Here is an 18,114-nt window from a genome sequence, read left to right on the forward strand (position 1 = left end):
TTTTCTAATGTGTTGATGGAGGAGCTTCCTTTCCTCACACCACTGTTTTTTCCTTCTCCTCCCTAGGAGTAAAAGCTTCTGTTTCACAGCAGCCAGTTGTGATGAGCTCCTCCTCCTGGGCTTCCTGCTTCCCTGAGGGACGCCCATGCTGGAAAATGACTCCCCTGCCTCACCAGCTAAGATACGAACATTTGCTACGAACACCAGATGCCTTTCTAACATGGCCACTGGCACGACAAATTGAAGGAAGGCCTTAAAAAAAAAAAAAGTCAGCTTTTCTTGTTAACCATGCTGCACGTCCCCAGGCAAAATAACCAATAAAAAATACTCTCGTGTCATTCTTTTTTTCATGCCTGGATTCCTTTAACAATTTTAAAGATGAGGTGGTTCGTATTCTACAAAGGAAGCAGACAAAGGGTGGCTCAGTTTGTGCAGGAACTCAATCTGTGCTTTATGACAAAAATGCCTCCTATTCTAGCAAGGAGAGGAGAGGCTGAAAACCCCTGTGCTGATTGTCCTCATTTGTCTTTTTTTGGCTGCTGCAGTTAGTCAAAGGTTGGTTCCCTCCTGCCTGCACCTCACTTTGCCCATTCTAACTCGCAGTCAAACACTCACACAATACGATTCAAAATCGGTTTGTTCACAAGGAGGTTGGCTCGAATGTCTGGTATTCCCTTCTCAGTTCAGCACTGCAAGGACAAAAACACTAAGTGTGTACATTAACAGGAGCCGGGTATGATTTTTTTTAAACATGGCTTACTGAATCCCAGTAAAATTAAGCACAATCTTAGTATAATAGAGAAAATGTCAACAGCTATATTCAGTATACCGTGACCACTGCTTATGGTGATACACAGATCGTCTTTGGCATGGCCTCTTAGGAATAAAATAATAAACCTAAAAACATCCTGTGTTAAGTGACAGAAGAGCAACTCCAAAGGAGAATCAACTCTCATTTTAAGAGATGGCATGGTATTGCTGGGTTCTGGAAATGGAAGCAGTGATATTATGCAGCACATACCGGAGGGGGAAAAAAATAAGTTAAAATCTAAAGATAATTTGCAGAACAGTTTTCTATCTGAACAACCCTGCCTTTAAAAGTAAAACCTATATTACTTTTATTTTTATTTTATTTTATTATTTTTTTGGTAGTGTGTATTTCAGAAGTTGAAAAGCAGTAACAGCAACAAGGGTGAGTGGACACGTCCCCAGCAGGGCAGTGTCCCCAGCAGGATCAGGCCCACGGCAAGAGGAGTGAACGCGGCGCCTTGGAGTTTGTTCACAGCCTCGGAGCTTTCCTCACCAAAGTCCTAAAAGAGATCACGTCGAGTATTTTGCAGAACAGAGAAGAAAATGTTTAACAGAACTGTAGACCTATGCAAATGTATTAATCCGGGATGGACAGTAAGCTAAAACTAATAATTACGAGAGAGCGTTGTACCTCCATGACTCCTCATTAGAGCGCCTGTTGTGCCTTCCCTCTACCAGTCCCACAGAAAAAAGGGATATGTCTTAAGAGAGAAGTGAATCATAAGGCCAAACAACCTAATGCATAATCTTTAGGCTACTGTTTTAAGATCACAGATTGTCATCAAAGTCTGGAAATTATGCAAATAATACTTGCTACATTTAGAGGTCTGCACAAGTAAAGACTTCCCGACCTAAATAGTAATTGTGTCTCCAGAAAAGGCAGTTATTTTTTGTGTGATGCAAGGGTGCTACCTACAGGTCTGAGTGGATAATAACATTCAGGGAAGATAAGAAAAAAAAAAAAAAAAGCCTACTTTTATGAGAAAACAGCACAGCACTGGCATTCTCACTAAATTAAACCCATCTTCATTTCAGGCCAGGGAACATATGGAATTTTTTTACATCTTTACACCTGAAGATTTCAGTAAACACAATTTAAGCCTAAGTCTTACAATGCTGCTAATATTTTTCTACCTAGATTTAAATCATTTTTACTATCACAAAAAATAGGCTTTTTTTAATTGACAAAAATTACATAAAACCTATGCCCTTCTAACACACGTTTCAGACACCTTTTCTGAAAAATAATTTTGGCCGTAACTATTCAAAGATTAGGATTCGGTGCTTGGTCTTGCAAATACATTAAGTTGCTGGACAAGACGTATTTGTACCATCTTAAATTTACTATTCTCCTATATCTCTTGTATAATCAATGCTCCGTTCAATACAGCACAACTGTCTTGAGAATTACTTACAATAGTCTAAATACAGCAGTATTTACAGTATTTTCAACATAACGAAGAGATGCTTGGAAAACTTCATTAACCTAAGTGCATGCTTTTTCTTCTGTGCATCATTTACACACGCATTTTCCTTTGCACGTGAAATAAAGCAAATACCTTATGCATATGTGTAAATTTACTCCTGGGACAGCATTTCTGATCTGAATTGAACTTAACGATACACATTTAATGGCACAGGCTCAGAGGACTGTTAAATGTACAGACCAGCGGCCCTGCGATGTGCCCAGTATTCTGCAGACACCGCTGCAGTATACATCTAATAGATAACCGTAACTGCAGCAGCAGCAGCGCTGTCTTGCATTCGTGATCGGCTGAGAATCAGGCAAGCCATACAGTTCAAAAGTACATCCTGCTTTTAAAAAAAAATGTGACATCCTTCCTTTCTTACTTTCTCTCCTTCCTTTTTTTTTTTTTGAACGTTTTCCCAAGTTGTATAAAAACAGTAAGAAAAGATCATTAAATGCATGTTATATTACACAACACAGTAATAACTGAGAATATTTTCCTTTTAGATACAGAACGCAGAGCTTCTGTTAAAGACTATCATTTCATATCCATAGTGACAAAAGGACATCACCCTGTCACAAGTACAATTAGATACGTTTAGTATCACTGCAATGCTATGAAAAGGGTTATTTGAAAATGATGCTTTTTTTTTTTTTTTGAGATGTTTTGTCCAAATCCATAATACTTTTCAGGGATTAAACATCAAGATATTTTCTATTTGTATCAAATAATTATCGTATTCAAAATTAATTATCTGATGAACTGGAAAACTGCTTTATTTTACAGTCCCAGTTGAACGGAGTGTCTAGATTAAAGTATGTGTCTGAAATAGTTAGGATACATTATTAAGTACTTCCAGCTTGGCTAGAAACTGCATTTAAAAAAATAAATAAATAAACATGATAGAGGGTTTGGTTAAAAAAATACAACAGTTTCAGAAAAAAAAAAAAAACAATGTACTGATGTAAGCTATAGTATGAAATGAAAAGTATTCATCAACGATATGTAACTTGCTTTATTCTCAGGCAACTAAAATATATCTTAGGGGAAAAATTATTGATCCTACTAATATTGTTACTGATTTGAAGTTCAAAAAATTTTACAAAATATTCAATTATTGATGATTTTCGGATGAAAGTTCAAAGATAGTTGTACTGAAAACCATCAGATATTCTTTTCTCATTTCAATAAATTGGGAAAAACTTGTTTACATTATTTTAATAACATTATATATATATATATTAGTAAGATTATATCACAATTAAATGAGCGCTATTCTACTTTAATTATGAGGATAATCCTGAATCATTTTTTTTAATAGAAATGTCTCAGTATAATTAAACTGTTCACAGGACATTTTAATGAATGTTGAAGAGAGAACCACAGTCTGTAATAGTATATTCATAACAAATTTGCTCTGAAATTAATATTTAATTCATTTAAAAATACTTTATGCCTCCTATATAGTTATCCACAAATTATTTTAAGTTGCCTTTCCCACTGACTGAACTTATTCATATTTTATTCAGTTCTCCCAATTTTTAATTGCATCAGAAAGCTCTGTGAGCACAGTTAGTGGTAATGTTCATGGGTTGCTAGAGAAAAATTAATAAAGGGAAAAGTTCCTACGAGTTGTCTCATTAGGCTAACTAAATTTTATATCATATGCTCAAATTTTTTTTATTAATTACTTGTCTGGGACAAACTATTGTATCAACATATAATATCATCTTGGTGCACCTTCTATTTTTTTACATGCAAAGATACATTTATTTTTCCTCACCAGATATTCTTAATCCACAACCAATATTAAATTCCTCCAAAAAAAAGGGGATGACACATGACTGAAACACCCTTCCGCTCCCTCCTGACTCCATTTCATGGTGGAAAGAAAGCTATGGTCTGTTGGTTATTGTAAAAGAAATATTTCTGATAAGGAAAAATCAAAATGAATCAGTCACATACAAATAAATAATATTGTTCTTAATTTTGCTGTACATGGTGCAATGCACATATTTCTAACTTCTAAAGCTTAAGGACTATTATATAAATTGTAACTGACTTTTAATGTAAAATAACTGGTAAAACATTTCTATCTGGCTCTGGTTCTTCATGTGTGTCTTAACACTAACTTCTTCTTCAACTTGCTGTAACATTATGTTGCACAAATTCTCTATCAGGAAAACTGCTGTCACTTTTTTCTTTGTACTTTTCCCTGAGACGTTTACAAAGTTCTTCAGAACACCAATCAAAACTTAAGAAATAAAATAAAAACATTTCCTTTATGAAAGCTCAATGACCTTTGACATCATTCACTATTTAGAAACCCATAAAAGAATAGATAACAAATATATGACTCACAAATTATCAATTATGAAAAATAATCTGGAGTAGAATGCTACACTAATGCAAAAAGATGGATTACTTGTCATAAACCAATAAAGCTTTTGTTTGCGAATCCAATATCTCATTTCTTTTCTTCGTGTTGGAAAACTTAAAATGATTTCTAAACTGCATTAACTTAAAAAAAAATGCATCTATCATAAAGGTGAACACTGAAAACGCCCCCAGAAATAATCTGTCATTTTTTAACCAATTTATATTTTCTTTTCAACTATCAGTCCTAAAAATCAAAAGTCAGCAGAGACTAGATCCATCACAGAGCAACTAGGTACTCCTGCACTTTGGGGTTGCACACGAGTGTCTGTTTGAGCATCCGGACCTCAGAGTGGTCTCAAAGAAGTGCCATATTTGTCACTGCCAGGCAGACAACGGAATTTAATTAGTCCATAACTACTTATAGAGCACAGGCAGCTGCTTTTTGAAGTACTCCACATGCATTAAAACTCTTCAGGGTCTGGGGCTTGCATTGCTCTGTAAAACTTAGGAATAAGGAATGTTTAGGTCTTTTTAATAGGAAAAATTAGAGAAAAGGGGGTGTCCACAGAAAATAAAATAAATACCAGCCCAGGAGTATGACAGTGCCGTGTCATCAGCTGTTGCGGGGTTACCTATGAAAAACCCTGACTGGTGATGCAGCAGACAATTCTTTACAACATTCTTTGACTGGCAAATGACAAGATTGCTCAAATCAGGAGCTAAAACAAGATGAGCTTTATCTCCATCCAGAAATCACAAACTCCCTGTGCAGCCTGCTCAGCCTTTTCCCTTCTCTGCAAATTGTGAGACCAGCACGTGTGGCACAATGTCAAGGAAAAAATGAAAATACCAGCAGGAATACAGCTGCTGTGATACGTTTATAGGAATAACTGACATGACTCTTAGTTCCAGTTTAATCTGTGACTGTCTTTTCACACGTAACTTTTGCTTTGCCTATGCCAGAATCTGCAGTTATCTCTGGCTGACTAACATCGGTTTGGTCAAGACACCTGATTTTAAACACTAGAATTCGTAACTATCTTGCACTGTGAGAATCAGTTGAATGATTTAATTAAAATAATTTAATTTAAATTAGGCATATTAGAGATTCTAAGCAAAGGAGCAGAAGGGCGAGTGCAGTGATCCAGAGGCAATGAAGCATACTAACCAGAGATTCCCAGGTTCAGATCCTGGGGTCAGATATTCACTGCCTGCTCTCAGCTTGGGTTGGGAGTGTGCCTGGAGGTGGCTTTTTCTGCATTTGGGAGCAGGGCTGAGTGTCGGGGGGGATTAACTACATTGTCACTCACTAATGACAGCTGCCAGCTGATTAGAAACCACATTAAGTTCTTAGCTTTAACTTTGCTAATCAGTAAGATCAAACTCCTACAACTGGATTTTTTTTTTTCTGTTAAAAAAAGAAAAGGGAAAAAAGGAGAGAGAGAAAGAATATGAAGAAAGCAGTTTGCACATTTGCCACCTAATCTGGACGTAAAGCAGTGAATGAAGCAAGTGCACAACCGTGAAAGTGAACTCCGATGGAATAAAATACCCTGGCTGGCGTGGATCAGCTTTACCAGCACCGCTTGGAAGGGCTGTGTTCCTGCGTGTACAGGACAAAGGCTTTAAACAATTAATATTATCACTTCCAGTGTTGAACACTTGATTGTTCAACGGATGTTGACAAGCAAGAATCAGCCAATAAAAGTGAAATTTTATTTAAACACTTTGACATTATGTTTTCAAGAAAGTGGAACTTGAGAATAACAAGGCTCTTCTAAGTTTACTGTGAGAAAAGGAAAAATAACGGATCTTGCAAAAAAGAAGAGTTGAGTAGTCTATAATGTAATCATTCTGTTGGTCAAGGCAAAGTATGCATTTACTTTCAGGAACTTGTAATTTTCACCGTATTCACCGTATAGACAGAAACCTCACTCTTCCAATTGTACTTTTAAAGTAAAGTCAAAACAGATGGCTAATGCTAAGATCATAATGATTTTTTTTTCCTTTATACCTATGACCGATAAGGCCGCTTTCGGAAATATAATGGTTACACGTTGCTTTCATGGCTTTAACAAACTCTTATTTCTGCCTCGCATTCTATACCGTGTAGATCCTATTTGCGCCCATTCAGTACTAAATTACAGATAAAGTTACAGCAAATTTGTTTTCTCAGAAAAGCAGTGAGGCCTAATATCCCGGGAGTAACAACAGCCTTGTCATTCATTCAGAAGCAGCACTGGAATAATTTTCCCCCAGAAACAAGCGATTCTTGCAGTGACAATGGGCCTGTTCTTAGAGCCCTGAATGGGACGGGCTCAGCTTGCGGGTGCTCAGGTAGGGCGGTGAGGGGGCACCTGACCCTGGCGGGCAGCGGCTGCTGTGGTAGGTAACTTCAGCGAGCTCTCCTGGGGGCTTCAGCTCTGAGCAAGCGAAGGAGGACGCTCAAGCGCACCGATTTACGGATAATTTCGTACCAATGGAACTGAGATACCTAATGAAAACCTGACGCAGCTGGGGAACAAAGCAAAAATGTCTTAAAAAGTTAGAAAACTAACCCCCATACAAAACAGTTCTTGGACGTGAAAGGAATACCTACATACTGACAGGCTGCCAGTGAGCTGAAGTTATCTTATGAATGCTTTAGCTAATAGACTGTGATGAATAAATAATTTTTGATATGTTTCACTGGAGTCGCACTGGCGAATTAATACAAAGCATTAAAAACACTCTTCAGATTGATTTCAAGTTGTAATGCTAGGAACGTAGTGACATTATGCAAAAACAGAGCTCAACAAGCTCAGAAGAGTTTTCATTAGTCACCTCTTCTTGAAAATAAATTCCTCCAAAACATTTCTCTGTTTATATTTCTGTGTTCACTTATTACAATATTATGCTACTGTTCCTAAAAGATGAAAATCAAGCACATTTAGGGAATAGGCTTTGAACGTTCTTAATATGGCCTTACACTGTTAATCATTATCTTGGGAAAATTATATTGTTTTATATACTAATACTATGACATTTTTATTAACTCATAATCCCTCTGCTAACAGTCATGCTTTTAGCAAGTAATAATTAAGATGGCAGCAAATATTAAAAATATCTAGTTTTAACTTCAGTCACGTTAAAGTAATACAGCATCTGCTAGAACTAGATATTCTTAGAAGAAAAACAGCAAAAAAAATACTGTGTACCAATCAGAGTATAATTGTTCTTCCTTCATTAAAAAAAAAAAGCTTAAATAATCATTAACAGTAGACTTTATAGTACTGACCACTCATCTTCAAAGGAATTCACTGCTTTTAATTATAAAAAATACATTTTGCCTGCAAATTGAAGAATTTCTCATTGTAAAATAGAAGAAGAATTTGTCATTGTAAAATAGAGTTCCAAATGTGTGCACCTGTGCCTTCTGGTCTGCAATAAGGAAGAGATTTGCCCTCACCTTATAAAATGAAAGAAACACCAGAAAGGAACAGACCTCATGAGGGACAGAGAAAGAACAGAAACATTATACAAGCTGACTTTATTAAGATGAGAATAGTTCAGAAAGGAGTGTTTCAAACAAAGCTGACATCACACATTCATATACTCAAAGACTAAGAAGAAATATTAGTAAAGAGCAAAAACTCCTGCATTAGTACTGCCAGAGCTACTACTAAAGTAGAGATTTACCATCAGCTTAATGTGTTTATCCCTCAAGTTTTACTTAGAGGAGACATACTGAGGGTAGAGAATCAAAGATATGCATTTATATTGGCAGTGGTGCTGGGTTTTTTTAATCAGAACTTTCCCAAGCATACAGTGCCACTGCCTGTAACAATGAATGCAAAATACATATTCAGTATATCAAAACAGAATTAATTTCATTCCTTTTTGAGCACATCTCTTTGGTAGCTTTCTATTTTTTTTAATGGGGTTAGGAAGCGTCTGTCTGTGTTCATTAATGAGCAGTGTCTACTTACGGAGGCTAGTCAATTAGAATTGGAATACAGGCTCATCTAATCACAGCAACTATACGGCTGTGGAGAGAAAATCATGTCTTGTATTCAGTCAGTGCTGCACACTAATTGCCCAAGAAGTTCCAATTGCATAATACCAGTTTTAACACATAACTTTGCAGTGCTAACAATAGTTGTGAGAGCAGTGGTCAATGTCAAGACTAAATTATGCCTTTTTTTTTTTTTCTTTTGCAGACTAGTGGATTCTTTCTTACACTACTTGTGTCCCTGGAAAGCAGTTTGTGTCTTTTAACTTCAGAGCTACAGTAGTAATTCTGCTGATGTTATTCATAGAAACTTACAAATTCAAGATCTGCCATGCGGTTGCAAGTCTATTGAGTATCACGTGCAACCATTTCGCTTAGAGCTATTAATCCCTTTTCCTCTTCAGTAACAATTCTGATCACAAAGTTAGTTATCTCTAATGAGTAAGTGTTAATGCTTATTCTGGAATAAATAAAATCTACCAGTGAAACCAAAATAAATGATACTTTTGCTGTGCTTCCTTGTTTAGTGCAAAACTATAAGCAGATTTTGGGATATCAACACCTACTATTTTTCTTCTGAATGTTGAATACTAAAAAAAAAAAAAAAGGAATTGTTTATATCAAACAAGTGTCTATTGAAGTTTATAGACTTTTTACTTCAAGGTCAACTGGAATTCTGCTTTCCTGCAGAAGCCAAATCACCTAAGTATGACACTTGGTAAAAACGTAGCGTTTTCCCCACAGTCTGAAAGAGCATTTCATGTATTTAAAAACTACCTGCACAATATTGTTTCTTGCAAAAATACCTAATTGAAAGGACCGAGGCAGTTTTGTTTACTCATTGCTGTGACCAGAAAAAGAAGTTAATGTGCAAAATAGGCCATAACTAACACCTAACCTTTACCAGTAACACAGCTAAGGCTACAGCAGGACTTTCCTCACAACTTTGTAACCATCAGTTTGACCTGTAATTAAGAAACCTAAATGCACATTCTGCCTAGGCTATGCTGCTCAGTGACGCCTTGTCACTGAGGAGTGCAGCTGTTGCCTTGGGCCAGCAGCAGGGGAAGAACTACTTGTAAAGGTCCAAAGAGGGCTTTCCAAAAAAAACCTGATTTAATGCTAGCTCTTTGGGTATGGAAAGCACCCCGCATGGAAACAATGTTTAACCTGACCAAACTGTAAAATAAGGGTTATGTTAACAAATGTGCTTGTGTCTGATTGAGGTGAAAAATGAAAAAAAATAAATAAATCCACCACTTCAAAACTTCTTAAGTATTCTCCTGTTATACCGTGCTTCAATGGTTTACCCACTTGAAATTTCAAGATGGCCTACTCTGTACACACACGTTGTCCAAGAAAAGGGCAATGTCTGACACTACTGCTTTTGCACACTCTGTTAGCAGTTCCCATAATTGTGCAAATCAGGAGTTTTCCCACTTTAGGAAAAGCTGCCCAGATGGTTTGTAGGACTTTCCTCGACGAATCTTACGGGAGCTCAAGGCACAATGAAGGGGAACAGCACGAGGACGTGTCCCATTTCCAGCCCCAGCAAGGCCAAGAGAGCTGATCAGCTGCCAGGGTCACCCCAAAACACCACACGCCAGGCCTGAGGCAGGTCTGAGGCTTGGAAAGAATGGCTCCCACATGACTTGTTCCACTTCAATTTCTTACTGTCCTGAGGTAAACAGATTAACCATTCCTTCTCCATGTCAGGCCTGCTAGTTCTGGACATGAGGCGCCACGAGCAGCACTACCCGTCACCACCCTCCTGCCACCCCCTGCCCAGAGGGAAGCAAACTTTCAACCTCTTCCCTCCCAAACCTACCGATTTTGGAGTGGGAAGCACGCAATATCGCTCTTTTGCCAAAGTGTAGGGTAAATCTGTGCGTGTCAGGTTGTCCCCATTTTAGGAACATGCTGCGAAACTTTGTGGGTAACTTCTGCGATGCTTACTTAAGGGTGTTTATCTCTTGGGGCTCTATTTACAAACCAAGAAGACCAATTACTGTTAGTCATACAGCAGGTGCAGCACTAGTAGAAACAAATTATTTTTTATGCCTTTTTTTTTTTTTTTTGACTGATGGTCTGGATTTCAGTTTCTGGCATGGATTTCAGTTTTTGCAATCAAAATTAAAATTATAAAATTACATGTTAAACAATATAAGTAGGACAAACACTTTAATTGTGTATATTTGAAACGTTACAAGATTTGAAAACATTACATGTTTTTACTCCAGTAAAATTGAGCATACTGAAAATTACTTTTTTTTTTTTTTAATTCTTCCATCCAGGCACAGATGCTTATATATCACCTATGATCTACATACTTACTAAGCAAGCAACTAATGTATAGAGATAAACACACAGAGGATGTTTTAAGGATCATTAGAAAGAAACTGGTAGCTTCACTTCTGGACAAGCTGTTTTCCTAACCCTCCTGCATGCAACCTTTGAAACACTGCTTCTGTATTTAGTTTTCCTCACTTGGGCTTTTCTCAATAGCATACAATATACCCGGTTATTGACTTTTTACTACACTGAAACATTTCATAAAATGTTAAATTATATTATTTTAATTATTGAAAGGTCCTGTAAAGCCAATGCTGCCCATACTTCTTTCACTCCAAGGCAAACAACTATAATACTGCTGCTAAAATAAAAAGTTAAATCTCTTTATAATGTGATTTCAAATGTGTTGATTATCATAGAATCACAGAATGGTTTGGGTTGGAAGGGACCTTAAAACCAACTCCCCTGCCATGGGCAGGGACACCTCCCCCCAGCCCAGGCTGCCCCCAGCCCCATCCAGCCTGGCCTTGGGCACTGCCAGGGATGGGGCAGCCACAGCTCCTCGGGGCAGCCTGGGCTGAGGGAAAAATTTCATCCAAATATCTAATCTAATCTAATCTGGTTCTTACATGACTCATAACATAAAGATGACGAAAAAGTTGAGGTATGTCATAATTCACCCATGTACACTACTTAATGAAAGTTTAAATGGCCAAAATGTCTTGCAACGGCTGTGAAACAACAACTCTAGGAACATAATGCTAAGGTATATAACTACTTTGTCCTCTGAACACTGCTACTAAATAATTATCCAAATATAATATCCATGCTATATGAACTTTTTTAAGAGCTAGATTTTGTTGCTCTTTATGTATTTATTTAACTTATTTATTTGTATGCAGGAGAGTGCTGAACACTCAGGATTAAAGTGCTGACAAGAATACATGATGATTGCTTGCTGCGCAACTCCTCTCTGGTCACATAGCCATGCTGGGTTAGCTGCATCCATCCTGCAACTCACTCTTTTAGTAACACCAAGCAGAGAGAGCCCCAGCAACATGAGACAGCCCGGGGACACCTACAAGCTGCTCTCAACAATAGAGACTCCAGAGCCATGCGTGGTTGTTAGCTCACTTATCTTCAGCAGGTAGAGGCAAAGGAGGCTGGGCATAACAGAATGACAGAATGAGGTTGGAAGGGACCTCTGGATCCATCTGCTCCACCGCCCTGCTCAAGCAGGGTTAGCAAGAGCGGGGTGCCCAGGACCATGTCCAGGTGGCTTTTTAAGATCTCCATGAAGACAACCACTCTGGGAAACTTGTTCCAGTGCTCCGTCACCCATGGTCACTCATTAATGCACGGTCAATTAGAAGCTGTATGTTATCCATTAATGCTAGAAAATGGTTGGTCTTCTTGTATTCCCACAGGGAATAAAATAAAAAGGCATTCAATTCTGTACATTCTCAACTGTCCTCAGAGGAAGGAGAGAACACTGGTAATATAAACCTTTCTTTGTCCTCCCTTCTCCCCACTGCCTGGGCAAACGGCAGTAAGAAAATTGTCCACATTTATTTCTGAGGTAGTTTGTCTGAAAAAAAACAATCTCTTTTCTCAGATATGATGCAGCACTTTCATATGTATAAAATATTAAAATAAAGTTAAAATTTCCTAATCCATCTATCAAAAATTGTACTAGGCTCTTTTTTTCTGACTTTGTCAGCATTTTGTCTACAGCACAGTACTAATATTGTATTGATATCCATACGTTTTTATTTAGCATTAATTTTAACAAAACTATACATTTAATTCTTCCCTACTTTTAATTTTGCATATTCAAAACCTGTCATAGTCTTTTGTGACAGCAACATCATTTCAGGGTATTGCTGTATGGAACTCACTCCAGACCCAAGATTGTAAATCATGTGATTTGGCTATCTATTCTTTTGCTCACATTGCTGCCTGAAGAGGAAATTTAGGCTCATCTTGTAAACTTTTTGGACACACTAAATATAGGATTTTAACTAATCATTTTTCTTAATTTCTGACAAATCATATTTCGGTGCATCAGACGTTTTTGTGTATCTGGTTTTATCAGCACTTTGAAAGCTTTAATAGGCAAATACTTTCAGTGCAAAACTGACAGTTTTCTAAGTAGTGAGACAAGGAAAATAAGTGGGAAGAAACCTCTGGCAGATAAGGGAATGCCCAGCCGTGATAGCAATGCTCTTGTCTGTTGTTTCCAGTTTGAGAAACCATAAAGGCTCTTCACCTCAATTACTCATGCTAAATAAGGGAAGTATTTCCTTACAGTACACAGGTGCTTTTGAGACTAAGTACTTCAAGATCCCAAAGAACTCACAGTGGAAGCTAGGTAAGTACCCAAAGCAGATACGCAGATGAAACAAACAGCTATGGGAGCAATTTACGTGCCCAAAGGTAGAGATAGTGCCACTTAAGTTGCTGTGGGGTGGGTATCCCAGTCACTCGGATGGCAATCACAGATGTGACACAGAGACATGCCCTCCTGGAACAGCAGCTGGACGGCACACAGGAAACACTAGGCTGCCTACAACGGCATCAAGTCACCACTCAGGCAATGAATCACAATGCTAAATTGATTTAGTAGCCATGTATTCACTCTACAAAGGAAGTAAAATGAAAGTTAATTTTTAAAACAATATAAAATACTAGAGGAAATTATTAAACATATGAATATTGCCCAGTCCTTCCTTGTATCAGACTTGCAAGCACACTATGTGCCAAACACACTGCATCCCAGAAGCCATCACATTGTGGAATACGCATAGATTAATGACATGTTTCTTTCCTATCCCATTTTCCAAAAACTGACACGCACACTTTTGCTGCAGAAAGCTCAAATCCCACTGTATTTTTGCATCTGTCTCACACAGTTCTGCTGGTGTATAGAAAATCAGGAAAGAGGAAACACGATTTAGATTGCTTTTCTTTCTGTTTGCTGTAATTCTGGAAAAACAGAATGGCAGCAGTCTAGTATACCTTATTCTCTTTCCTTTTGGTAGGGACAGACCTGATGAAAAGCTGAAAGGCTCTTGTACACGTGTGTGCCCTGCACTGAAAAAGAATCTTGTACCTGGCCTTGGTGCTACCATGTCGCTTTACCTCTGCAAAGAGGTACCTCTCCTGAGAACTGGCAGTTTTGACACCAACAGGAGTTTTTGGAAAGGCTTTTTTAGGATGTAAGAGGTTTTGCAACTACCTTACCAGAACATCACCCGATTTCTAATTCTAGACAACAGGTGGCAAAGACAATCCAATGAACCACTTCATCGTGTTTAGTAAAAGGCAATTTGATGGTGTTTATATGTCAGATCCCCCCAAATGATATCAACTAGGGTAAAATCCGTGAATTCTTTAATATATCTCCTAAATTCTGATTATCCCAAAATAACAGTGTGAAAAAAAAGAAAAGTATTTTATAATTAACGCAAATGCATTCCTGCCTCCTGATGGTACCATCTCAAGTTTCTCCAAAATATAATCTTTGTCCTTTAGCATTTAGTGAAAGCTGCTTCTGAAACGCATCGTAGTGAGAATTTCCCTTTATAAAAGGGAAAAGCTAAGCAAGTAGACAAAATTATTTTACTGTCTCATTTCCTGCCACTGACCAGTTCTTTTTTTTCTTCTATTTCCGTCACAGTTTCAGTTAATTAGCATGACACCACTGCAATTAAACGGTGTGTGTGCAAGAGAGCTAACACTTAATCAAAGGCTAGGGATATTATTATGTCATTTACACACATGAATTGTGTAACATTAGAAGACAAAGGGAAGGTGAGTTAGACCTGATAAATGACTTGGATGCAGGGTGCACCACTTTATCAATATTTCAAAGCCTAAAAGAGAAGAATATTTTCTGTGTGCACGCATGCACATGTATTGAAAGATTCAGAGGAATAAGAATGTAAGGGCATGTTCACAGAGAGCAGAGAGCATTAATTTGAGGACATACTGAAAAGTATGTGTGGGATCAGGTGAGGATACTCTGCTTCCAAATTAGAAAGGAAACAAGTTTATTTTATGAGTAACAGTTAAATGTTCAAGCAGGCAATTAAAGTGCTTTACTGAGGCCATTTTGGGATACCAAATACTTTGAAGATTATATATTCCCTCATATTTCATGTTCAATGTTCCTCTAAGTAAAATATGTGGTTCCTTTTAGTTACTCAGTTATGAATTGTACTTTAAAGGCAAGGGGACATTTTTGATAATGCACATCTTAAACTTTTCATTAAACTACCAAATTTAAATTCTACCTTTTTGTGCACTCTGACATTTTTGTCTGGCATTTTCATTAATTTTGCGACATACATAAATGTAGCTGAAATGTTAACTGATCAATACTTTGTCTCTCTCATGTAGCACTAGAGCGAAGCTCCCCAAGGACCACGCAGCAGTACAGAAATTAAATGTGTAAAATATCAAATGTTAATGTTAAACACAGCAGCACTTACTGTATAACGACTGAAAAGGCTAAAAGAATTCCAAATGGACAGATGGTAGCACAAATTATCTACAATCACATTTAAAGATTAAAGTTTGTCCCGTAAAATAATTCATTGACTCATGTTGAAGTGTGTCCTTTTACTGATAGCTCAGTTGTCCAATTATTTTTGTGCTCATTACAGTGAGAAATGACAGTACTGGGAAAAAAAAAAAAAAAAGAGTACACTTTTTCCCCCTACATGGCACCCACTGACATCTGCAAGAACACAAATGTCTGGTCAAGAAACTGCCGGAAATTAGGCCCAATTTAGTAGACAATTCAGTGCCCACAGTAGATTAATCTGAAGAGGAAAAAGAACAAAACAAAACAACTTTTGCATACTCTAATACAGTTCTTCTGCCTGAAGTGAACTATATTAATTATGGAATAAAAGATATACAAAAATTAACTGCTCAACTAATCTAGAAATCTGCATTAAATCCAGCAAATCAGGTGAATTTACAGCAAAGGCTCTCTGCTCGTATTCTGTTCTTTTACACTGTATTTAGGTGCTTAAGAAGGGTAAGTGCAAAGAGGTGACATTCTTAATTATCTTGGAGACAAAACAGGTCTATGTCTGACAGAGTAAAAGCTCCTTTGCACTGAAACCTTAACTTTGTTGCTACACATTTCCTTTATTTAACAGGACAGAAAGAAAGAGGAAGAATATAAAACACAGTAGTTCAAATCGGAAGTCACATCACTGTGGCCAGATCAACCTATATTTCATGAGCTGTTTGCATATGTGGAAAAAACAAACAAATGAAAAAACAACTGCAAAACAACCCACAAAACAACACAGCTTAATATCATGTCACAATAAGATCATCACCAACATTTTAAAAAAATTACATCCGGATAGCAATTAGTCTTCTTCTGTGAATGACTGAGGCACACAAAAGGGAAAAAAAAAAAAAAAGAAAAAGAAGACTAAACTTTAAGTCATTCAGGCAAAATCCCTAGTGAAGGCAATGAGCTTATGAAGTACAACAGAAACAGGTAAAATAACTGCTTAACCTAGGAAATGCATAATCCAGAATGTTGAAAACTTAGCTTCTAAGTCTCTGTGCTTCTAAGTACAGTTTGTGAAGCACCAGTTGTTGAGCTGGCACTTTCAGATAGCTTTGAGAAAGGATGAATAAGGAACACCATGATAAAGCTCTCAGAAAGCATTTCCTTTTTAAAAACGTCTCAGATAATTTAAAAGTTTGAGACGTGTAAGTTCTGGAGTATAAATAACCAGCACTTTTAGTGTTTCCTGCTAACATTGTGACTCTCCAAGAAGAATGATTTTAAAAGAAACTGCAGTGAACACTTCAGTGTGCAAAGAGCATAAAGCAGACAACTGTAGCTTATTATAGAGTCACCATATTAATCAAGGCTTTCTGTCATTTTCCAAGAGCAGTCTGACTTTCCAGGACTTCTCTCTGATTATAACTAACCCATTATATTTGTGAAAACTGAGCTAGTCAACCAGAATTTCTTCTCATGTGGTCTTGTGTAGCAGGGGCCCCCCTGGAAAGCAAAGACATGGGGTAAGGTATGAGAAAAGGGTGCCTGTAAGTGTCACTCTAAGAATTTGGGGCAATATGAGGTCTGAAAAATCAACGCTCACATATTTAACTTATGTGAAATGGATGTAAGTCTCTGTTGTGATATCATCTGTCAATGTATGCCTTCAAATCCAACAAGAAGGAAGAAATGGTTAGTTTAAAAGTTTACTTCTAGTACATTATTTATTAGTCTGCCTACAGAGCTGGAAACCTACAGAATGGCCTATTTCTCATCTCCTTTCTGGGACTGACATTTCACTGTGACATTCTCTAACCTCTGGGAGACAACTTCACTATTATATAAATCGTATCTTCTCTTGAAGTGATGAAAATGATACATACAAGTACAGCTTTTTTATAAAACCCACTGAATTGCAGCATAACCTGTGTGCAAGCACAACTCAGTACTACATGTGAAAGTGAACCACTCCCATGAAAGATATGAGATTTTTCAAGGACCCGTAATACCTCTGAAACTCCAGAAACCAGCTAAATCCAAGCTTTACAATCATGACAGAAGTTCATGGAGATACAGCTTAGCTAATAAAAAATATGCTACGGATGTTTTGTCCAACAGAGGGATGATGTGATCTTTGGACAGAATAACATCAGCTTGAGAAGCACAGATAAAACTTCTGGATGCAGATCAGGAACATATTGATGAAGCCACAGTACTGACACTGACAATAATACATCCTCTACTACCACACAGCAAAATAAATACTAAAAGAAAACTAAATAATAAACAACAACAACAACAACACAAATAGCTTTTTATATACGTATAATCAGGAACAAGATTCTACTGCAACACTCTATAACTACAATAATAAAGTACACTCACTACAGCCCACTCCACTCAAATTCTGTGCCTATGCATTTCCAGCTACTCTCTATCACATTGAATGTGTTCTATGATCAGAAACCACCATGATTTAATAGCAACACATCTTTTTGCATGGCCACAGCAGTGCACCAAGAGAAAGAAATAATTTAATTTGCCACAAAGAACAGCATGTCATTCCATTTCTCTTTTCTTCTACAGGTAGGTGTTCCAAATGCATTTTAAAAATGCTCTTGGACTGATGAATATTT

General features: G+C 37.3%; 1 protein-coding gene across 3 annotated transcripts in view; it reads right to left on the bottom strand.

Moving 5' to 3' along the window:
- Positions 1–18,114, bottom strand: part of MCTP1 (multiple C2 and transmembrane domain containing 1) — a gene marked incomplete at its 3' end in the record, with an annotated part of 270,851 nt that overhangs the window by 76,594 nt on the left and 176,143 nt on the right. The window contains exon 17 of one of the 3 annotated variants that reach the window (XM_080572687.1): positions 6,433–7,172. The exons of the other annotated variants lie outside the window; for them this stretch is intronic. Within the exon in view, the coding sequence (XP_080428813.1) occupies positions 7,104–7,172 (69 nt within the window). Of the gene's footprint in view, positions 1–6,432; positions 7,173–18,114 lie in introns of those variants that run through there. 3 annotated transcript variants of the gene reach the window in all.

The sequence above is a fragment of the Anser brachyrhynchus genome, assembly GCF_964034855.1.
Source record: "Anser brachyrhynchus genome assembly, chromosome: Z".
Classification (NCBI taxonomy): Eukaryota; Metazoa; Chordata; class Aves; order Anseriformes; family Anatidae; genus Anser; species Anser brachyrhynchus.